The sequence below is a fragment of the Chiloscyllium punctatum genome, chromosome 38 (assembly GCF_047496795.1).
Source record: "Chiloscyllium punctatum isolate Juve2018m chromosome 38, sChiPun1.3, whole genome shotgun sequence".
Classification (NCBI taxonomy): domain Eukaryota; kingdom Metazoa; phylum Chordata; class Chondrichthyes; order Orectolobiformes; family Hemiscylliidae; genus Chiloscyllium; species Chiloscyllium punctatum.
Window position 1 is genome coordinate 36,984,373 of NC_092776.1, and position 24,733 is coordinate 37,009,105.

At 38.6% G+C, this 24,733-nt stretch overlaps 1 protein-coding gene across 2 annotated transcripts; it reads left to right on the top strand.

Annotated features, from left to right (window-relative positions):
- Window positions 1-432: 432 nt before the first annotated feature.
- Window positions 433-24,702, top strand: glrx3 (glutaredoxin 3). 2 transcript variants are annotated; one of them, XM_072557633.1, is made up of 11 exons: window positions 433-563; window positions 7,575-7,683; window positions 10,537-10,611; window positions 11,899-12,070; window positions 17,287-17,459; window positions 18,253-18,314; window positions 18,493-18,550; window positions 19,004-19,056; window positions 19,150-19,189; window positions 21,670-21,762; window positions 24,413-24,702. In XM_072557633.1, the coding sequence occupies exons 1-11, from the start codon at window positions 499-501 to the stop codon at window positions 24,467-24,469; spliced, it is 957 nt and encodes a 318-aa protein (XP_072413734.1). In that variant the 5' UTR covers window positions 433-498; the 3' UTR covers window positions 24,470-24,702. The 2 variants fall into 2 exon arrangements, with proteins under 2 accessions (XP_072413734.1, XP_072413735.1); XM_072557634.1 differs by lacking the exon at window positions 433-563 and adding an exon at window positions 1,044-1,081.
- The last annotated feature ends 31 nt before the right edge of the window (window positions 24,703-24,733 follow it).

A 24,733-nucleotide genomic window follows, 5' to 3' on the forward strand; every position in this document is an offset into this window, starting at 1 on the left:
AAAAATCACACAACACCAGGTTAGAGTCCAACAGGTTTATTTGGAAGCACTAGCTTTTGGAGCGCTGCTCCTTTATCTAGTGGTTGGTGAAGGAGCAGTGCTGTGAAAGCTAGTGCTTCCATTTAGATTCACTGGTTACAATTCGGCTCATATTTTTCCCAAGTAATTGGAGCGTTTTAAACTCGAATGGCAACGGTTTGACAGGGATTTCATGCATTTGCTGTAATCAAAGCTGATAAATACTTAGCTCATGCTGTCAACGACCCCTTTCAATAAATCAGCTTTAGTAAGGGAATGGGTATAACAGTGCACACCCCCAAATAAAAATGGATTAACAGGTTGTATGATGTGAGGAAGCCTTTGCAATGGTGCTCAGTGACAGACTGGAGCTGGGACATGCCTGAAAGAGGAAAGGTGGTGGGGAGGGCAAACAGGCATCATTAATCAATCCACAATCACGCTGATGAGTCGATGTGCCACTAGTGCAGTCTGGTCATCATGGCGGCGGCGGTGGCGGTTGAGAGTTCCACCCAGTTCCAGGAGGTGCTGGAAAGAGCGAAGAGGTAGGTTGGGGCTGCGGAGGTGAAGCTTGGGTGTTTCCCGGAAAGCTTGCAGCCCATTTTTGGGGAAATGGAAAGGGCAGAGGGGCCGTCCCCGATTTGGAAAGGCCGGTGTGCGGGCACGTTGCTTAGGCCCAGGGTCGCCGGGGGGTGGGATGGGGGGTGGGGGGGGCTCAGTCTGTCCTGTTGTTGTGTTTCCAGACCGGAGGGGAGCCCGGCGGATTCTCAGTGGGAGGGGGGGGATCCAGGCAGGAGCGCTGCTGGAGTGGAGACTGGAGCGGCCGAAACCTCAGGCACACGAAGCGGTTGTACCGAGCTCAGCACATTGTTGTTGTCTGGGGCAAGAGGGATTGTGCCATTCGAAAACAAAAGAAACGAGAGCTAATTCGGTATAATTAACAGTGGCATTGTCTTCTACTTGAAAACAAATGAGCCGTAGAGAAACTGGCCGGAATCTTCAAGCAATAATGTTTTTTTTCCGCCTTCCCCTTTTTCCGAATGCATTCGACCGGCTCGGGCAGGTGACTTGTTTATGTGGGCGTTATCTCCAGTCAAGGTGTATTTACACAGACATTGCGATGTTGCATCATTCAGTTTGTGTCAGGATTTATTCTCTGTAGGAGCAACGGTAGTCCCGATGCTTACCAATCGCAAATAACAAGGGAAACAATGACGAGATGCTGTTGAGTTTATATTTAGGAATCTTGAGAGGGCAGGTTAATGGAGGCAAACGTCCACATTTAAACAGTCATAGAAAGAACGAGTTCAAGTTCAAGACCTGGTATGATAAAATCACTGAAAGCAAGTTGTGGATAATTTGCTAAAACAGTGAACGCTGGCAATGCAATGTTTATTGTCTCATTTTGGTTTTGGATGGTCTTTGCAAACTTAAAATGACCAACATGTTTTAGTGTGTTACCTCATTCTGTAGCTTGCAGCCTAAGCAATCATAAAGTATTAATCCATTTAACTTGTAAACAAAGCATATTAGTACTATTAAAACTGAATTTGATTTATGTACAGATTACATAAACAACTATTATAATAACCAACTGGATTTCTTGTCAATCTGTGGCAAGCAGAGAGTGTGTACTTCAAAATGTGTTGATCAGCCCAGATACTGAACATGGTCATTGGGTGAAAATCATGGGATATAGTGCAACTGGAAATCTTTTTTTATTTTGATGTCAACAAAATGAACGTGTGTAGAAGAGGAAGAATATTTACAATGTTATACTTACAATTTAGGAGCATCTGGAGCATAAGTTGTTAAGAGTCCTCAACACTACTTTGCAGATTTTAGGATGATTGAAATTGTTTGCAGGTTAATGAGATCTTTTTGTCACTGTCAGATTCAGCCACAGTGGGTGGCAATGAAGATGTAGTTGCTGCTGCAGACAATTGGACTTAGCCTTCTCCTCTTTCTCATTAATGTTCATTATTCATTCAGTCTCAAAAGTGTCTATAGTATACCTGATTTAGCATCTCTAGGCATCACGTCCTGTGACCTGAGCTTCCCACTAGTTATGGTTGATGTGTACACAAAAAAGGACTTCAGGATGTCCTTGAAATGTTTGCACAGAGCTCCACTGTATTGATTACGACTGGTCAGATCTCCATATAGCGTGATCTTGATCAGTTGACTGTCATTGATCTTGATAATGTGACCTGGTCAAGACAGTTGGCTTTGTAGGAGAATGGCACTACTGGTGATGTTGGATGTTTCTTCTAGAATTTCGGTGTTTGTGATGCAATCCTACTAGAGGATTTTGAGGATGCTTTGGAGGCAACCCTGATGAAAACATTCCAGAAGGCATGTGGTCCCAAGATTTGGTATCATACAGAAGAGTACTGAGGAGCACAGCTTTGAGCACTTTGGATTTAGAGTGTACTGTAAGGCTGTGGTTGCTGCACATGTAATTGTAAAGTCTGCTGCATGTGCAATTTGCTTTAGAAAACCTGTTGTCCACCTCCTTGTTTCTCATAACATCAAACAGGATAACATTTCGAAATGCGTGAACTGCTTGACAACATTCTGCACAGTTTCTTCAGTTCCAGTGCTTGGTCAATATTCTTCTTGGGATGCAGGCTGTTGGTGGACTTTTCTTCAAATGGACTTTAGTCTGAAGACTTGTATCCCCTTTTAAAGAGGGTGTTATTGTGCATGCAGGACAGACAATGGACCAGGAGACCACAGTTTATTGACAAAAATAAGTTAATGAAGTGTAAGTAAACATCTGCCTTAAGCTCCTCGTTTGCTCAACATGATGATGAATAACATCAGGGCTAGCACATACTCCTGCTACATACCATTCTGATTTTGAGTGGGATTCAAGAGGTCACTAATTTTGATTTATCTATTTTCATGCAACCCCTTTACTATGCCTAGGAACCTGGATATGTATTCCAAGTTTATCAAAAACTTCTGCTCACATATCAGACCTATTGGTGAGATCTACTAAAGGGACATACAGGCCTTTATCCTGCTCTTGACACTTTTCTTGCACTTGACTGTGTGAGAATACCATGTCTGTGGTACCACTAATACTGCACTCGCTTTCTTGGAAGTTTTCCTCAACATGAGGTGGCATGGTGGCTCAATGATTAGCACAGCTATCTCATAGCACTAGGTTCCTGGGTTAAATTCCACTCTTGGGCTCCCCTGTATGTGCAAATTCCACATTCTCCATGTCTGCGTGGGCTACTTCTAGATGCACCAGTTTCCCCCCTCAGTTTAAAGATCTGCAGGTTAGGTGGATTGGCCATACTAAATTGCCCATGGTGTTCAGGGTGTCAATTTAATTGGATTAACCATGGGGAGTGTAGGGTTATAGGCATGGGCTGGGTGGGGTGCTCTTGAGAGAATTGCCGTGGACCTGATGGGCTGAATGTTTTGCTTCCATACTGTAGGGATTCTATGAAAAGCATTTTAACCAGGATCTCCTAGTAATAAAAAGGATGGTAATTCTATGGTGTTGGAGCAATCTGATTTTTGTCCTTTGTTTTTCATATAAGATGCCGATAACCTCAGCCAGTTCGTGGCAGGTCTTGAAACTCTTCCAGAGCTTAATATGTAGGGTAGAACTGTCATGTTAGGAGAAAGTGTCGAGAGTGTGTTGCTGGGAAAGCACGGCAGGTCAGGCAGCATCAGAGGAGCAGGAGAATTGATGTTTTGGGCATGAGCCCTTCATCAGGAATTGTCATGCTTCAAAGCTTCAGGTGGAATTCCATCATCTCGAGTGTCTTCTCTTTATCTCGGTAATGGTGGTCACCGCTTTGTCCAGAGTTGAACTTTCATCTAATTCTCTGCAATGACAGGTTGTTGTTGGGTGTGTTTGATGGTATTACCATATATTGTGCATTTGGCATTGAAGTGTTTTTCAACATACTCTGACAAGTCAGCCCTGGACTTCTAGTTAATGTGTGGTATCTTGGTATTGCTGCTACTCATGATTTTTGATTTGACATGCTGATTTATAGATCTTAGTGCATCACAGAAGTTTCTGATGGGCTTAGCATGAGCAATTGGTTAATAACTTTTCGGAAGTGTGATCTACTAGTCATTTTTGAAAGATCCTTGGTTTATCTTTGTACAGGTGCTTCATGGTTGATTATCTTTTTCTCTTGGCTGGCCAACTGAGTCTTGGAAGCATGATTTCATTGCCAAAAGATGATTGATTCTTTGTCTTTTTCATCAAGATGAACAGGGACAGGTTTGCTGTGTCTGATGGCCTCATTGGAAGTATCCTGCACTGCAGCTTTGTGTTCCCAGAGTTCCTCTGGAGTGGAATCAGTGTTGAGGGTGTTTCAGTATGGTCTAAGGCTGTTTGATAACTATCTCTGTACAGTAAGGTTTGCAGGTTATTGACTCAATTCTTTGGGCTGTCTCTAAGTTTGACCCTGAGACCAAAGACAATGAAAGTTCAGCTTTGTGTCTGTGCTGGTGATCTGTATGACAATTAGTGCTGGCTTAATTTTAGTTCCAGGAAAGGATGGTTGAAAGTTCGAAAGAGCATAAACTATAACATTTGATAACATGATGTTAACAAGATGAAGGGCTTAAAGTGAAGTTCTACCTCCCAAATATTTTCTTAACTCCTGTTCTAAAATGAAAGCGAGGTCTTAACACTATCCAAACAGTATGTTGATGTGCTGCTATTTCACACAGTTAGACATTGAGAAATCTCAGCCTTTTAACACTTGTCATGGTCTTTGTAACCATGTTACTGATTTCAGCCCCACCTGGCTACTGTCTCATGCTGAACCAGTTTTAGTTGCAAACCTTTTAGCCTATTACCCTTTGAGCTAAGCAGCTGACTCCATATCCTGTCAGTCACACAGACCATCTTTCCACCTCTGTAGTGTCATTAAATTGTCTCTACCCTCACCCAACTTCTGCTGAAACTTTATCCATGGTTTTGTCACCTTCAGGCTCAACGGTTTCAACATTATGGTCCACTGCCATGCTTGCTTCTAAAATCTAGCTCATCCAAAACTCTTGTCTGTATCCAATCCCAAACCACATCCTGCTTATTTTAGTCCCCACTGACATATAGTCTGGTGTCTCCATTTTACCCAATTTTTAAGAATTCCAATCCCTGTAGACTTGTCTTTCCCTTGCACTAATGAAAGAAAGTGAGGACTGCAGATGCTGGAGGCTGAGTCGAAAATTGTAGCCCTGGAAAAGCACAGCAGGTAAGGTAGCATCTGAGGAGCAGGAGAGTCAATGTTTTGGACATAAGCCCTTTATCAGGAAGGGCCTGAAATGTTGACTATCGTCCTCCTTGGATGCTGTCTGACCCGCTGTGCTTTTCCACTGCCACGTTTTTAAAACCTGCACTAATGATCCTACAGCAGTTTACAGTTCTCTGGTTTGTTATGCACTTTAGGAACTTGACCTTGTCTTGGGAAAATGGAAGCTATAGTAAAGTTAATTGCTACCCCTCTGTTCCAAGCTTGTTCCTCAAAATTCTTCTGTCCTCATTCCCCTCCACCTTTTTTGGGTTCAGTTATCTACTGGCTAGCACAACTTGCCTTGAATCATCTTTTTCATGTTTTCCCACACCTGGAACGAGGTAGATTTTTAAAAAAAAATGCTTATGTCTGTTTCCTTAGTTTTTTCCTGGAACAAGTCACCCATCACCTGTTCTTCAGAGGCTGTAGTTTGAGGGATGCCACTGAAATTCAAGTGTGGGATACTTTCCCACTCTTATTACTTGGTCACAGGCATTTTGCAAGAATTGACAGATCGATAGTAAACCTTTTGTTCTTATGTACATGCCTTCTGTGGCCCTCCGATCTTGGTGTAGGATTTGAACTCTTGACTTTCTCAGGCAGGCAGGAGTCACTCAGTCACTGCACCACAAAACCACTTTCATTAAGAACATAAATACATAAAGCCATAAGACATAGCAGTGGAGGCAAGGCCATTCGGTTCATCGAGTCCACTCCGCCCTTAATCATGGCTGATGGGTGTTTTAATTCCACTTAACCGCACTCTTTCCCCCTAGCCCTTTATTCCTTGTGAGATCAAGAATTTATCAATCTCTGCCTTGAAAATACCCAACATCCCGGCTTCTACTGTGCTCCATGGCAATGAATTCCACAGGCCAACCGCTCTCTGGCTGAAGACATGTTTCCTCATTTCCGTTCTAAATTGACCCCTTCTGATTTTAAGGCTATGCCCAGGGGTCCTAGTCTCCCTGCCAAATGGAACTAACTTGCCACCGTCCACCCTTTCTAAGCCATAAAAATATATGTAAAAGGTTTTATGGTATGTTCTTCATCGTCTCGCGTAGGCTGGAATAAAAAGGGGTGCTGCAGTTGTGTGTAGCTTATATACTATACCTTAAGTGATAGACTGCCCATAGCTGAATGAATCTCCGAGAATATTAATTGGCTTTAATAGGATCTTGTGGTTGTTGCAGATTCATCAAAACATTAGTTAGGCTAAAAAAAATTACGTTGAGGTTGGGGCTCACAGATCACTTGTATTTCCTTAACAATTGATTGAAGACAATTGACATAAGATTAATTGCTGATGTTTGAAAATGATTCCAAGATTTGGCAAAGTAGATAATGAGAAACCATTTTCTTACTGGATGAGTCCAGAACATGGGAGATTAACCTTAACATGAGAGTGTGCTATTCAGGTGAGGTGTCAGGCTGAATGTCTGGCACAAACGGTAATATAAAAATACAGAACTTTCTGTATTTCTCCCAGAAGTCTGAGATTGACACATTTAATATTGACTTTAAGAGATACAGAACAATTTGGATAAAGCTAGTTAAGATGCAGGTCAGTGTGGAACGACTGAGGACAGTGAATGGCCTACTGCTGTGCTTGTTGTCGTGGCTTTCTCTGTGCTGAGATAAAGCAGGTCAACGCGTGTAGGATAAGTGACCAGGAATGCAATATAAGAAATGTATAGTCATGAAGATGAATCCAAAGGTACAGTCATCAACACAGTACGTTTACCTCTGCTATTAATCCTGACCATATTACATAACTGTAATTACTAAGTTAGCTCGCTGAACTTGAAGGTTTGTTTTTCAGACGTTTTGTCAGCATACTAGTGAATATCAAATAGAGAGATAGGATATACCACCAGTGCTTCACTAGAGACTCTCGCTGATGATGATACTGAGTATGGTGATGAAATGTCTGAAAACAAACCTTCAAGTTCAGTGAGCTAACTTAGACACTTAACATCAACCTGAGCTACAAATCTTCTCAAAGATCACTGATGATAATTACTGGCTATGTTGAGGTTTATTGTATCATTGGATTTTTAAAAGTCAAAATGTTAGGATAAAGCCTGCCATAAAGTTGGATAAAATGTTCAGGATTGTTGTGCTATAAATTTGGTAGAAAACTGGTTCATTCACTATAAGGTCAGACTTCAGTCTCTTCAGTATGCAAATTTGTATAGTTTCAAAGAATTGTAAATGAATAAAGACTTGCCTTTTTAAAAAACCATAACTTAAGTTTAATTTTAAAAATTCTCTCTTTAGGTCATTAGTCGTGGTTCATTTTTGGGCATCATGGGCTCAACAGTGTTTGCATATGAATGAAGTCATCACTGAACTGTCCAAAGAATATCCAAATGTTATATTTGTAAAGGTAATGTTTGCAATTAATCTGCCAAATTTTCTGTAATGTAACTATCAAAAAGTGCACACTTTGAGAAACAAGGCCTTTATAAAAAATGTAATCACTTTCTAATAATACTGATGAGAAAAACAGAATCTTTTGATATAAAGCATTAATCTATAATTTATGGAACATTTAAGAAAAGGTATGTATAAACTTCTGTTCATGAAATCATTGAAACTTAGAGTGAGGCCAGTTTCCCATCTATTCTGTGATATCCTAATCCTGCTTTCTAGCTCTTGATGATTTTTGTAGATTATGCAGTGTATATCTAAATATGTTTCAAATGTAATGATTTTTTTTGTCTCTTCAATTGACAGACTTTGTGTTCTAGATCTCTCATGATCTGGCTTACAAATATTCTCACTTCTCTTCTAAACTACCTGTAAAATATTTCAATATTTATTCCTGGGTATCAGTCCCTCCTCCACGAAAGGATATAGGCCATTTATACCACCTCTGTTGCAAAGAAAATAACCAATATTATCCAATCATAGCTCCCTCCCTCTGTCCCTCCAAAGACTGGCTAGTTATAACTCTTTGAACAAACAAGTCAGCAAGAAGTGTTTTTAACCCAGACTGCGTGCTGGAACTTGGAATTCACTGCCTGTAACAATGAAACCCACCACATTTAAGAAACTGTAGAAATGCATGTCAGATGACAAGGCATGCAAAGCTATGCACCAAGTGCTTGCAAAATGGAATTAAAATCCTTAGGTTCTTTTTGACTTGTGCAGACTCAATGGGCCGAAAGGCCTTTTTCTGTGTTTAGCAGATCTCCTGTGACCCTATGATTCTAAAGAATTCTTCAAATAATAAACTCATCTGAGTGCAGGGGTGACTAAGGTTAAGCGGTTAGGACAGCTAAAACTAGTGAAATACCAATAGCATGTGAGTGAGTTGGAGTCAGAATATTTACATGCAAATGTGCAAAGTTTTTTTGTTTAAAACCTATGAAAAGCCAGGAAAATAGTGGCATTAGAATGAAGAGCTATAACGTTTCAGTCCAAGCTCCAACAGTGCTTTAGCTGGCAAAAATGGGATTTTTTTCTTCCCCCCCCCCCCCCACCCCCAGAACATAATATTTTCAGGAGACTGAGAAAGGGAAAAAAAAAGGAAGAAATGTTTATCTTGTTATTAAGGTCCTGAATGCAATCATAAAAAGAAGGGTTTATATGGATAGTGGTGGAGCACAGAAAATTGTGGCTGGCTTATGTTGTATTCGTAGAGAAATTTGCAGTTCTAATAGCATAGGACTTTTATCTTGTGATGAGCTCGTTCAAATTCACTTCCGAAATTTCTCAATGTATTTAGCTGGCTTGAATCAGCTTTGAGATCTTGCCTGATCCATGCTGTATACATATGGAATTGTGATGGTGTGCTGAGAATGCCTATGACTGCCTGTTTATTTTCTGTACTTTATGGTGTTAAAGGAATCCTCAGCAATTGGTCAATCTTATTTGGCTGTACAACAGATGCAGTGAATTTACCTATACCACCTATTGTAACAACTGCAGGATAAATTGAGTGAATCTAGCAATTTGTGGATCAGCATCAGATTGTTGCTGAAACTTAACTGGTTCACTGAAATCCTTTGGTGAAGAGAAATTCTACCCTTTTCTGGAAAGAACAGCACCTGACCACAAATTCACTGTGTGATTGCACATCCCTAAAGGCAGTAAAAGTAAATAAATATGACCTTGCAAGTGTCATGGATTTATAGATGTTTACACTTAGAAGGAGGCCATTCAGCCCATCCTGTCCGTGGCTGTCAAAAAAGACTTGACAACACTAACCCCATTTTCCACTTGTAGACCATAATTCTGATGGTTATGACAAAACGAGCAAACATTTATTTACTCCTTTTACACATTTTCTGACAGCCATCATAGGATCCCTATAGTGTGGAAGCAGGCCATTTTGGCTTGTCGAGTCTACACTGACCTTCTTGAAGAGCATCCTACCCAGCCCCATCCCCTACCTGTTCCTATAACCCTGCATTTACAATGGCTAATCCACCTAAGCTGCACATCCCAAGACACTCTGGGCAGTTTAGCATGGCCAGTCCACCAAACCTGCACATCTTTGGACTCTGAGAGGAAACCAGAGCACCCATAGGAAACCCCACAAACATTGGGAAGAATTTGTAGAGATTGCACAGACTTTTGCCCAAGGGTGGAGTCGAGCCCTGTCCCTGGTGCTGTTAACAGCAGTGCTAATCACTGATGATTCTGTCAGGTAGTGAGTTCCAGAGTCTCACCAGCCAATTGGTGAAAACATTTAGATTAGATTACATTACATTACATTACAGTGTGGAAACAGGCCCTTCGGCCCAACAAGTCCACACCGCCCCACCGAAGCGCAACCCACCCATACCCATACTTCTACCCCTTACCTAACACTACGGGCAATTTAGCATGGCCAATTCACCTGACCTGCACATCTTTGGAGTGTGGGAGGAAACCGGAACACCCGGAGGAAACCCACGCAGACACGGGGAGAACGTGCAAACTCCACACAGAGTCGCCTGAGGCGGGAATTGAACCCGGGTCTCTGGCGCTGTGAGGCAGCAGTGCTAACCACTGTGCCACCGTGCCCAATTTCCCTCTTCGCCTACTACCTCTACCAAATCTGTGCTCCTTTGTTAATGCAAATTTCTATTGTGTTGTGCATATTTTGATTTTGAAGCTTTTTTAAAAAAAAATTATTTTCTCTATGAAAATGTTTAGATCATGCAGGTATAATATTGTCATTGATATGTGAAGAATGTTAGCTGTTTAAGTCCACATTTGTTACAATCTTTTAGCTACAATTTCTTTATAGCTTGAAGCTGAATCTGTTCCAGAAGTATCTGAGAAATACGACATTAGTTCAGTGCCTACATTCTTGTTTTTTAAGGTAAGATTTTACTGTGTTACAGAATCTAAAATGTTGAGCTCTTTTGAAGAAGCCTGACACTAGTTGGATTGTTTCTATTTTTAGGTTGCCATAGAAACCAGTTTCTGAGCTGCCTAAATTTTACAGTGACAAGAACCTTGACAACTCTTAAAGTGCCAGTATAAATAATTTATCGTGATGTCTGTCTTTGGAAATTTTTCTTGAAATTCAGTTTAATAACTTAACCCTATATAATGAAGAAATATTTGTATACTAACTTTACAATTGGCAAAAATGTTTTGGAAGAATGTGATGTGTTGATTAATATTTATTCTAAATATTTTTGGAATTTTCTTATTGAATGCATTTTTGAAAATCTGCAGGCTTTGCTGATGAGGCTCTGGTTTGCTTTGAGATTTTGAAATTGAAGACATGTTAAGGATCAAAAGATTGAGACTTAATTTGTACCTGTTGCTCGTACAGGGATTTCTTATCTTGTAGGATTCATAAGTGATATGATTTTTTAAAAAATTGATTTATGTTGATTAACAGTTAGAAAGATACTTTCAATAAGTTAAGATTGCCTAAAATGTTCTTACTCATTTTTTTTTCTTCCGTGTAACTGTTTGGTTTAGTTAGTTTTAAGTGGTCATTGCAGTTTTGTCATTCATTGAGAACCAGTTTTTAAAAATGAGAGGTTTCTACTCTTTCCTACTCATGGTTAGCTTCTTCTGACTTTAAAGCTGTTGTGAAAAGTGGAGACGCTGCACGTGAACTGACAAAAATGATGAATAGCAAGTTACATCATTGAGCTAGTCCCAAGTGCTCGTGACACAATTAAAAATTGCAATTCCCCATAATTCTCATATGCCAGAATGCTGCTTTGAGTAATAATTTAATTTGGAGCTCTGATACCACCAGATTGTCAAGCATTCAAAAAGTAAATAAGTAGTTGAGATAAAAGTGTTGAGTCCTGATGAGCCCATAAATATACTATAATTTGTTTTCTCTTGGGTGTTTTTATGTCAACTGTAAGTTTCTATTTTTGATTTAGTTTAAAAACAAATCAGAATTAGCGCGTTTTTAGTAATGTTCATTTCCATGCTTTACTGCATTATTAGCGATTTAAAATGGTGGCACGTGACGTTAACATGATGATGATCTGACTGTAGTGGCTGTGCTAACTTCATGTTGAAATAGTTTCTTTTGATGGAAGTATAGTTCTAAGTGTTCATCTTTCAAAGTCCCTAATATTGCTTTGCTCCAGTTATGGCTTTGATTTAATCAAAGTGAATATGTTTGCTCCAGAATTGTCAGAGGATTGACCAAGTAGATGGTGCCCGTGCTCCTGAGTTAACTAAAAAAGTGCAGCAGCACAGTGAGACTACCAAGCAAGACTTGGATGAACAATTGGGGAAACTTCTAAATTCCGCACCTTGCATGTTATTTATGAAGGGAACTCCTCAAGAACCTCGGTGTGGTAAGAGTAATTAAATTTTTAAAATATAGCTGCAGAGTTTCATTAATAATTGCTATTTCAAATGCCAGAAATAGGTTTTCATTTAATGTGGGATTAAAAACTGCTTACATATATATGACATAAAATTATTTTCTAATTATTACTTTTAGAATTTACTACACATAAAATTGTTACGTTCTAATTAAAAAAGATGGGACAATGTTCTTTGCGTCTACAAAATCATTGTCAGTGTAATGATTTTAATTTAACTAGTGCTGATTGGTATAATGAGTTGTGCAAACGAGGATAAAAAGTAGGCCACTCAGCTTTTCCTTCATTCAATAAGATCATAGCTGATCTGATTTTTAACCTCGGCTTTACATTCATGCATATGCCTGATTAATCTTTCCTTCTCTTGATAATCAAGAATCGATCTACCTTTGCATCCATTGCCTTTGAGGAAGGGAATTCCAAAGGGAATCAGATTTTTTTTTTTCTCCTTTTCTGTCGTAAATGGGTGATCCTTCATTTTGAAACTATGACCCCCGAGTTCTATAATCTCACAAGAGGAAACATCCTTTCCACATCCACCCAATCAAGTCCCCCCAGGATCTTCTATGTTTCAACTAAGTCACCTCCGAGTTTTCTAAAACTCCAGAGGATACAGGCCTAGCCTGTCTAACCTTTCCCCATAAGGCAGTTTGCTCATTCCAGTTTATTTGTCTAGTTAGCTTTCTCTCAACTGCATCCAATGCATTAACATGTTTCTGTAAGTACAGTGACTAGTACTGTCCATGTTACTGCAGTCTCACCAATGCCCTATATAACTGAAGCATTACCTCCCTACCCTTCTATTCAATCCCCCTTTAATAAAACGTAACATCCTCTTAGCTTTCCCGATTATTTGCTGTATCTGTGTACTAACCTTCAATTTATGCACAAGGATGCCTTAATATCTCTCTGTCTTGGAGCTCTGCAACTTTTCGTCATTTAAAAGCTTGAGATAGAAAGCAGTCACTGTATGTTATTCAGAAGTAGAATTATCATCAATATTACCAATTCAATTTTAATCATTCAAAAAAGTATTTCATTATTGTGTATGCAAAAAGCTAAACATTTTCATTGATTTTAAATTCTCATGGCCACTAGGTGTCTCAGTATTTTGCAGCTAATTAGGAACAGTTGCAGTGTAGTCGCTTTTTAATGTGGGAAATGCAGCATCCAATTTGCACGTAGTAAACTTGGCAGACAGTAATGTGCTATTATCAGATCTATCTTCTCTGCTGCTGCTCTTCAAAATAGTATCATGTGATCTTTTACTTAAGAAGACAAATGGGGCCTCAGTTTGGCATCTCATTTGAAAGGCAACACCTCTGCCTGTACTGTATTGTCATCAGTACTGTACTGGTTTCAACCATAAGTGTTATGCTCCAGTCCTGGAATTGGCTTCAACCCACAATCTTCTTACTCAAGGGTGAGAGTGCTAACCAAACCACTGTTGATATTTACTAAATGTAAATATAAACTATTCTGCTAAAATTTATTTTGCCTGTTTACATTGGCTCTATTTGCTAATCTAGGTTGTCATTTTGTGTGTAGTCTATTGAGACAGCTCCTTGCTTTTCTTTTGAAGTTTACATTGGTCTAACAGAATTAATTAGAGTAGAGTCATAGAGATGTACAGCATGGAAACAGACCCTTTGGTCCAACCCGTCCATGCCGACCAGATATCCCAACCCAATCTAGTCCCATCTGCCAGCACCCAGCCCATTTCCCTCCAAACCCTTCCTATTCATATCCCCATCCAAATGTCTCTTAAATGTTGTAACTGTACCAGCCTCCATCACTTCCTCTGGCAGCTCATTCTATACACGTACCACCCTCTGTGTGAAAACGTTGCCCCTTAGGTCTCTTATATCTTTTCCCCTCTCGCCCTAAACCTATGCCCTCTAGTTCTGGACTCCCCAATTAACTCCTTACTTTTCTAATTCAAATAGTTAATAAAATGGTGTATACTTCAATTTTGTGGTTTAATGTCCTTTCCCTGTGGCTGCTTAAGTCTGTAGTCAAACAATTGCTTATTATCTTAATTAAATGCATTCAAGCTTTTATTCTATTACTTGAAAGTTGTGTAGTTTCAGGAAAGATACTGAGATAAACAAAAGTCTATCAAATTATATTTGATGTTTATCTTGAGACTTTACATTTGGAAAACAAACATTTTTGGAGGGAAAAAATACATTTCTGTAGGAACAATGCACATGCCTTTATGCCCCAAATATGATTTGGCAACCTTCCTTCCCTAAAGGACAGACATCAATTTTCAACCTATTCTGTGTACAGCATTGCAACCCTTGTGCCAATTTGGTCATGATTCACAAAAAGCCTTTTATGGCTGTTGTGTTGATCAATCAAATTAGTTTGTGTTTGTTAATTTTAAAGTTGATTTTTTAAAAATGAATTTATGGTTTCTTTAAGTCTCAATTATTTACTTGTTTTTTTTTAACAGTCATTGGTTACTGTACAGAAGGAGACTTTGTATGTGTTCTGAAAGGTGTGGATATATGTCAAGATAGTAAAATACGTTATTAATTTTAAATGTACTCATTTTCCTTAAAGAAACATCCAAAAAAAAAATTTTTACTGTTATTTTGTATTAAGGTTTATTTTCCACAAAATTGAAGGCAATGGGAATCATGGGAAACTCTCCGCTGGTTAGAGTCATACCTAGCTAAAAAGAAGATGGCTATGGTTGGTGAAGGCCAGTTATCTCAGACCCAGCGTATCGCTATACAAATTCTGCTGGTCACTGCCCTAGGCCCAACCAAAATCACTGCTTTATCAATGAACTGCTCTCTAATATAAGGTCAGAAATAGGGATGTTCACTGATAATTGGTTCTGAACAGTGTGCATTCACAATTTTCCCCAGATACAGAAGCAGTAATGTCCATATGCAGCAAGCCCTCAATAACATTCACACTTAGACTGTATCATTTGTGTCTCTCAAATCCAGTGTAATGCCTATCTCCAACACGAGTGTACAACCATTTCCCGTAGATATTTACTGGTATTGTTATTACTGAATTCCCGATTGTCAGCATTTTGGGGCTAATCATTGACCAGCAATATAAATATGTTGGCTATAACAGGCTGTGAATTCTGAGGTAATTAACCTACTGCCTGACTCTGCAGAGTCTGTCCTCCTCCAAGACATAAATCAGAGTTTTGGAATTCTCTCAGCTTGTCTGTTTGAGCACCTCTAACACCACTCGCAGCTTCAGGACAATGTAGCCTCTTTGGCACCCTTTCAACCCAATTAAATGTTCACTCCCTCTGTGATGGTTGGAGAGTGGCAGGTATATACAAAATGCACTGCAACAATACACTGAAGCTCCTCCATCAGCACCTTGCAAGCCTGTGACCTTTAACATGAGGGAGGATCAGGGCAGCAGACTTGTGAGAGCACCACCATCTGAAAGATTTTCACCAAGGTACAATCCAACCTTATTTGGAAGTATATTTTTGTTTCTTCTTGTTGCTGAATTAAGACAACTATTTCTTTTCCTTGCTCTAATTATTTTTGATTGTGTGGCATTTTTATGTCTTTTGTTTTTAAAATTGATACACTGCATGTCTTCACTTAAAGTTGTAGTTACTTTCCTGAAATTCATGACTCATAAGTGAAGCAACTTTAAGCAAATCTGATTTTTTTCCATTAGAATCAATATAAAACTGTATAGTTGGGTTCTGCTTGACCTTTGTCTACAGACCTTGTATGTTGAAATGTTTCTATTGATAAATTCCTAAATTAGTAAATGAAGTAGTACAAATATTTTTTTAAAAAAATACAAGTAGTATAGTAACTTTCAACTTGCCACCTACTTGCCACAAGTCCTACTTTTAACTTCCCGCTCACTGCAGATGTTGTTCTGACCCTTCTAGTTACTGTAGATCTTTCTTCACGCACCCACCATCTTCTAGATTCTCCTGCTTATCTTGCTGAGTGTCCTACTTGCAGTCTCTCACTCCTGGACTCACCATTTCAACACTCCCTTTCACTACTTGCCTCTCTTGAACAGGAATGCAGGTTCAGGATTGAGATCTGGTCTAAAGCTGAATCCCTGGGATAATGAAAGTGCAAGTCTCAATGGTGCAGAAGTGACAAGCCAGGGATGTTAAATATATATTTTGTTAAACTGCATACTCTGCGTGAAACCAGGAATGGGTTTACTTAGCTGAATATCATTGTCTGCTGTGTATGTTTCCACAATGCTTCACTATATAGTTGAGATTCTGGTGCTGCTATAGTGCTTATTTGTAAAGCCACATCTTAGATCATTCTGTGCAGTTGAGGCCCATATGATCACAACCTTAGCGATCGGATCTGAACGGGGACTTGGGACTTAAACAGCAGTCCATGTTGAGTACGGAGTTGTGAGGAATGAGCACTTTGGTTACTGCAAGGACCTGCTAAAGGATAAGTTAGGAAGTGACAGAGGCCACACATTAGAAATTCACCAGCAAGGGAAAGGGTCAGTGACCGAGCAATGCTGTTCCAAAATGGTACTGATTAGGTCACATGGCCTGACAGGAGTGATTTTTAAAATGAACCTTGTGACGTTAATTGAAAATACTTACTCCATTAACTAACCATTAAAAGGGTTATGTTTAATTAGGATCTACCATAACCCTGAAAACCTGGGATCCTTCCAGCATATTTTCCCTTTCTGTGACTCCAGCAGGAAAGTAAATCCTAAAATAAGCCACGACCCAAGAATGCCAGAGCACAGCATTTCTTTATAGTTTTCAGGGTACCTTGTGTGAAGTAAGAGTTCCTTTAGCCAGAAGTCCTCACTACTTCATCTGGAGGGAGTTCTGTGTAAGTTTGGAGGGTAACATGGCAGAAAGCTCCTGCAGGACCCAAGTGTGGGTCTTGGAAAATGTCCTGTATCTCAATTTTATATTTTAAAAAAAAAAATTGCTTGTTACTCTTTGAGAAATGCAAGAGGTAAGTCCATTATGATCAGTTGACTGTCTCGATCCCTCATTATATATTACTGGGCCAACTTTAGTGGATGCAATCCCTGTGCAACTGCAAGGCTCCTAATCTGAAGTAACGTCAGATTGAACGTCTTTATGTTAGTAATGCTGCAAATGTTCCTGCTGCAAAAATTGGGCCTGAAATTTCTCAAAACTGCATCAAATGTAATCTGCTTTATCTTGTTTTATTTGACAGGCTTCAGCAAGAAGATTGTGGAAATTCTCAATGAGCATAATATTCGTTTTTGTAGCTTTGATATTCTTTCTGATGAAGATGTGCGTCAGGGCCTAAAAGTTTATTCTAACTGGCCTACATATCCTCAACTGTATGTGAATGGAGAACTGGTTGGAGGACTTGATATTGTAAAGGTTGGTTCTGTAGTATTTGTGTCCTGTGGAGAAAATATATGCATTGCAGCTTTATTACTGAAAGCAAGGCAGAATGGCTTATCCCAGTAGTTTGGGTAAGATGAAGTCTAGCCATGTGGCTGAAGAATAATTAGCCAAAAAATGGAATGTGTTCTTCATTTCTGAAATTCTTCACTAAAAATTAAATATTTTGACAAAACCATACAGAAAGCATAACTATAACTTTCTAACAAACATATTTCATCAGCTGTTTCGTATGGTAATTTTGCCAGATATGTGCAATGAAGCATGGATGATTATCTAAAAAGAAGGTAATCATTGTTTTCGACAGTGGACAGGGTCTAATTAAAAATGGAACCCTGATGGTATATTCAGCATAGCCATTTAATAACTTTATGGGACATAAGCTACCCACTGAAGTTTAACTCGCATTGAAATTCACAAGCTACAGCGTGATGCCATAAGAGAACAGTAAAAGTCACAAGGGTGGTCCATATATGGTCAATTACTGTAAAAGGTTTAAAACAAACTGTAGCTGTTATTTCAGAAGACCGTAACTAAATGAAACAAAGTATTTCAAGGGTGAGTTTGCAGTCAACCTATATCCAATAGATCTGATTAAATGCTTCTGAACTTTGCTAATGTAGTGTCTAATTAAGCTCACATTATGTTTTGACCATGATGCTATATTCTGAATTGGTATCCTTAAAAGTTACTTTTAACCAAAGCTTAACAGTAACATTTATTTGTTTGCTTTTTGCATGTCAATATTAATTCCCAAATTCTCTCCTAGGAGCTAGCTGAGACTGGTGAACTGGAGAAAACTTGTCACACGGAAATGCGATTGGAAGATAGGTAAGCTAATACGTGTTATTGCAGTGGATTTGATGTATTTTATGCAGCAAGAAATACCATCACCATAGCTGATGTAACCTTGCAGCCTGTTTTGATTAAAATGTTTGGATGTAAATGTGTACACAACTTCATAGCTACACTCCACAACACTTTGTATTTAGCATTTTTGTATTTTTAGGTTGAAAGCACTGATTAATAAGTCAAAAGTCGTCCTGTTTATGAAAGGAAACAAAGCAGTAAGTATACTTTTATTAATGAGCAACATGAATTCAAATAGTGATTTTTATCATACATTAAAAGTTTGTAAGAAGGTGGAGACTTTCTCAACTAACAGTTGTCGATGGTGGCATATGTGAGACCTGAATTAACCATGACGAAATCGAAGTATATGCAACTTGTTACCATGAAATAATCAAAAGTAATCAATGCTTATTGGTTTGTTCTTCTCCCTTTTAAGGCCATGTTTTTGTTCGTGTTCTTTAATGTCTGGTTAGGGGAAGGTGCTACGTGCCTTGTTATGCCACTGTTAACTTGCTGCTTACAACTCTTAGGGTTCTCTCCAGTCTGGTAGGAACCAATAGGAGGTTTGTTTCAGCTTATTTGTGTGCTGAACAAACATTTAAAGAGGAAACATTTAAGAACATGACCCTTGTCACAGTTGCCAATGTTATTTGTAATTTTATTCCCAGTTGGCAAAATGTGGATTCAGCCGCACTATTGTGGGAATACTGAATGAAACTGGGTATGTATCCACATTTGGACTACAAAGTAATTTATGAAATTATAATTTATTCTGGTTTAAATTGGAGTTTAACATTTTACTTTCTTAATACAGAGTTGAGTATGAAACGTTTGACATTTTGGAAGATGAAGAAGTAAGTTCTGTGTTTTAAGCTATTGTATGTGAAGTGAATAATTGTGGATTTGTGTTCTTGCTAAGTTCTGTGTTCCCCTCTGATTGGAATGCTGCTGTTTTGTGGAAGCACAGGACAAGACCATAAGACATTGGTGCAGAAATTAGGCCATTCAGCTCAGAGTCTGCCCCGCCATTCAGTCATGGCTGATTGAGTTTCTCAACTCCATTCTCCCACTTTCTCCCCATTATCCTTGATCCACATGATATTCGAACCTATCTATCTGAGTTTCAAATATACTGAATGACCTGGCCTCCACAGCCTTCTGTGGCAATGAATTCCATAGATTCACCACTCTCTGGCTGGAAAGGTTTCTCCTTGTCTCCATTCTAAAAGGTCTCCCCTTTACTCTAAGGCTGTGCCTTTGGGTCCTAGTATCTCCTACCAATGGAAACATCTTCCCAAAATCTACTCTGTCCAGGCCATTCAGTATTCTGTATGTTTCAATTCAATCACTATCCCCCGCCCAATCCTTCTAAACTCCATCAAGTACAGACAGAGTCCTCAAACATTCCTCATATGTTAAGTTTTTCATTCCTGAGACCATTCTTATGAACCTTCTCTGAACACACTTCAGGGCCAGTATGTCCTTCATGAGATATGGGGCCCAAAACTATGCACAATAATCTATTTTCAGCTAAGCCTCCCTGCCTCCTGCATTGATATGGAAAATGATCCCATTTATTATGTAAAGCAACAGTTGAATAATAGTGTGCAATGACCAAAATTCCCTGTACTCTTACTAGCATTCCACATCTTCTCTAGGATGCTGTAAGACCTATGAATTGAACCTCATTACAAAATAAACGATTAATGAGTGCAGCGTCCCATTTCAGTGAAATGGGAGCTTCTGTCTGACATTTTCAATAGAAACTTATTTTAACAATGTCAGCATTTATCAGTATCACCTGCTATGCTTTTAGGCAGTGATATGATTGACATTTGTACTGTTCAAAAGCCTACTGCAGTAACATTGGGTGCAGAAGCTATCTTGTGCTATGTTTTGCAGTCACTCTGCAATTTTTCTGCAAAGCCACTAGGTGTCAGTAAGTAAATGGCATTATCATTTTCACATCATAGACGTGTGGCAGAAAGCAAGTAACATCTTGGTGAGCATAAAACTGAAATCTAAATGTGTTATGAAGATTATGCCATTTTACTGGAAATTTAATTAGTGATTGATCAATTTAATAAAGCTAAACTTCAACAGTGTCTCCTCAATCATTGTTTGTTAAATATGGCAAGGATATGATAATGATCCAGTGGTTACAATTTTGAAAGCAGAGTTAGATGTAGCCACTGTAAATCCAACTTCTTTGTCTTTTTCCCTCCGATGTCTGAACTATGACTATTGTTTGCCATAGAATCTTGGAGCTCCTCCACTTATGCTCCATGGTATGTGCTTTCTGTCTGCCACAGGCCCTGCTAGAAAACAAACTTGGATGTTTTTGATCTATCCATGCACGTTTTCCCCCTCTTTGATCCTATTGTTCTTGCCATCCATTCTTTTTACAATCTAAATAATGTGTGGACATTACCATCTCCTGTATTATGAGTTCATTAAATGTCAAATTAAAAAGCTCAATTGGGTAACACAAGTGTGTACCAAATAAAACTGTTTAGGCAAAGGTTTGTTTTATTTTTATTTTGTGGCCTGTAAAAGAAGCATTTTGTATGATAGTCAAATCAATTGTTTTGGAATATGTAATATTTAACTTAAAATTGCTTCCATAATGTTTCAACCTATTCTCGTGATTTATCAACATACATAACATGCAAACGGATCAATAGACGACCACTGGCCCCGAGAGTCCGCTTCGCCAGTTGATAAGATCATGGCTGATCTGATTGTGGTTTAAACGCCACCTTGCTGTCTAATACCCATAACCTTTTGACTCCTCCATTAATCAAGATTTGAATATATATATGAGCTGGGCAGTAACCTTCTTGATATGTGAAGCTTCTAACAAAATCTTTTACTAGGATTTCATGACCTTTTTACAATAAACAAAAATCTGAAAGCTAATTAAAACCAAAACCAGGTGCCTCTTTTTTTTTTGAAGTTGAGCTTCAGGGATGTGAGGCTCAGTCATCAGAGAAAAGCACTAAACTGTATGAAACTTCAAAAAGGGGCTTTGCAGCAAATAATATAAAATTATTTTTGTAATCAAGAGGATTTAAAAATATGCTGAAGCATGCAGTTCTGTCTTAAGAACATACTTTAAAAAATCAAATTCCCATTTTGGATTTTTGCCACTTTATTTTAAAAACTTAGATACTTGTTTCCTTTGGATTGTAAGTCTTGCCATATGTGAAAATCTGACCTAAAGTGCAAAATGTCACTGCATAATGGTAAAGCTGAATGTTTCACTTTTGTGTATTGGAGTGCTAATTACTTGCTGGTCTTAACTTTAATTCATGTGCACATGTATTTTTCATAGGTGAGGCAGGGATTAAAAACATTTTCCAACTGGCCAACGTACCCACAATTATACGTGAATGGAGAACTTATTGGTGGGCTTGATATTGTGAAGGTAACTTTAGCATATCGTTAAATATAAACTAAGAAAGACTTCCCAGCAATATCTATTGTTTTAATGTCTGAGGAAAAAAACACTTTTCCTTCAAAGTAAGCAAGGAAGAATTTTGCAATGATATTGCATCTTTACAATGTTCCAATGTGTTCTGTTAGAAACACAGGCAGACATTTTGTATGTCGCACATGTCACAGACAGGAGTAGAATAAAAAAGGACATTGGTTTTTAGTTGATATGTAAATTTTGGCTCATTTCCATCAATTTGAGAGGTTAGATTTAAATGTCTTTTCTGAAAATGGAAACAATGACCATGTACCCTTGCCACTGAGGGTAATATTATAAGCATATTTGTAATTACAAATAGATAGCAGGAATATCATTAATCTGAGGTATGAAGTTTGACTGTATGGAGTTCCTGAAAGAGTAAGTTAGAATCTGAGAGTACAATACTACTGTTACTTTCAATTTAGTAGGAGGAAGGAGCTGTAGGCTGGCATCTTTGCAGCTTGGTTAGAGTAAAAAGGAAGTTGAGCAACACATTCGTCAAAATACTATGTACAAAAAATGAAAAACTGAATCAATTGGTGGCCAGTGATTATTTAAATCTCATAGGGAGTTAAGAGTTGTTGATGGGGGAACAAGTTCACCAAGCAGAACATTAAGGTTTTTAAAAATTGCTTTGCAGTTGAGTTGTGAAAATCCTGTCTGGAGCTAAAGAAGGTATTGAGACCAAGAGTTTTGACAGTAATCGGGGCCTTATAGCAAGGCCAGTTGATAATGTCTTAGTTGTGGTGAGGCTGCAAAAAGATGGGAAAAGTCTTTCCTGAAAAACTGAAAGGATCAAGAACATGGGCCTGATGTTTCCAAGAGCAGCAATGACAGGAGCTCGCGTAATAGGGTATGGGGTAGGTTGGTGATGAAGTATGATGGCATGTTCAGGGCAGGTAATAAATTGGTGAGCTGGGTGGCGATATTGGTCAGGGATTGATGATAGTAGTGGCATGTTTGTGAATGTGTATGTATGTCGGCAGAAGACAGTGGAAGGAGGAGAGTTTTGATAACTTGTTTGGGATGGTCGAGTGTATCAAGACTATGGTTTGGGGGGAGGGGTGTTAGGTAAAGGGTGAAGTTTTAAAGTTACTTAGGAATTGGAGATTTTATATTTTGAAAGCTTCCAGATAGTGGGTAATTTGCCTCAGAAGTTTAAGCTTCCAGGTGCATGTATTTAAAGGTACCTTGTTGCATTTGGAAGATCTGGGCCAGTATTGTGCCACTGAATGGCATGGATAAGCTAAGGTTGTAACATTGCACAGCAAGAGAACTCAGACTGTGACAACTAGAGGATGATAGATGTTGAGCGGAACAATCAGCAAAACAGTGATGGGGGGGTGATATTCATTCATTCGTCCGTCCGACCGACCGACCGACCGACCGATGTGGACTATCTTGGCCAGAGCTAGCATTTGTTGCTGACTTCTAAAGTGATGGTGAAGTGCTGCCTTGAGTTGCTGCTGCCATTGGGGTGTAGGTGCTCAGTGTTGGGAAGAAAATTCCAGGATTTAGAGCCAGCTACAGTGAAGGAACAGCAGCAGTATAGTTCTAGTTTGAAATGTGGCTTGGAAGGGAACTTGTAGGTGATTGGTGTTACAGGTGCATCTTCTGCCCTTGTCCTCCTTTGTGGTAGTGTTAAAGGAGCGTGGGTGATTTGTTATTGTACTCAAAAGCTCAATTACTCAAGAGCCAAATTCTAGAGTTGCTTCAAGGGTATAAGTCTTATATTATTTGTACAATGGTTTGAATTGACTTCTCTTTTTTTTGCAGTAAAATTGATATTTAATGAGCAAGTTAATAGCATGTTTAGTTGGGGAATGGGCAGAACATCAAAGAAGAATTGACTCAAAGAAAAATTGTAACTATCTGGAAATTGAACTTTCAGGAGAGCCAAAATTGCACATAATGGTGTATCCACTACTCTGATTTATGAAAGACCTTGTATATCAGTTAACATACATGTTCTGCATAAGTACTAGAAGCACCACGTGGTATTGTTTTAGATTCTGTTTCATATATGCTAGCATAATAATTTTTTTGTTTGAACGTACCGTCCACTTATCACAGTAAACCCTTTATTGGCATAAGTGCATGGGCTTTGTGTATAACATGCTGAATTACTTTGCAGCACATTGCAATAAGTATCTTGGATACCAATTTTCATTTAAAAAATAATATACTTAAAGCATGAATACAGTGCATCCTAATTGATGTGGCAGTAATTCCAAATAGAATTGGGGGAACCAAATCTAAGACCTTTTTTCCCATGAAAATGTTAATAATGTTATAGTTAATAGTTACAGTTGAATTATTATCCTTACAACAGAGATGGTATTGATGTTTTTGTGCATTTTTAAAATCCAGGATTCATTTTTCTAGCATCTGAATTAATGGGTAATGGTGGATGCAAATACCACAGTGTAGAGTCTTATTAATATTTTCATGAATGTAATTGACCTGGGCAAAAGATGTGGAAAGATAGGGGAAAGTAGAGCTTGGAAAGTACAGTTGAATGGCATGTTTTCATAAATATTAATGTCTTTTGATATAGTTGATTCTGAGGCAATGCAATAAATATACAACTTTTGTTTTACAGGAATTGGAAAAAAGTGGAGAGCTTCTTTCAGCCTTAAAAGGAGAAAATGCTAGTTAGAATTTTACAAAATGCACAACCACCGTCATACATAATATGTCAATTTTAAAAAATGTTCGTTGGCAATAATGTGGTCTAAAGTCAGGTAACATAATAGTGAATATAAATCATTTTTGATGTTTTCTTGCTTTGGTAATTCATGAATAACATGGTAGCACAAAGTGAGCAAAATGCAAATAAGTTAGAAGAGTAAAATATTATACCTCTTTTATTATAATAAAACATTACTATTATGTGTGGTGTGACTTTTTATTGCACAGTGAA

Coding starts and splice junctions, on each gene's coding strand:
- glrx3 (XM_072557633.1), top strand. CDS start 499: ATGGCGGCGGCGGTGGCGGTTGAGAGTTCCACCCAGTTCCAGGAGGTG. Junction 564..7,574: donor GTGCTGGAAAGAGCGAAGAG/GTAGGTTGGGGC, acceptor TTCTCTCTTTAG/GTCATTAGTCGTGGTTCATT. Junction 18,315..18,492: donor GAAATGCGATTGGAAGATAG/GTAAGCTAATAC, acceptor TTGTATTTTTAG/GTTGAAAGCACTGATTAATA.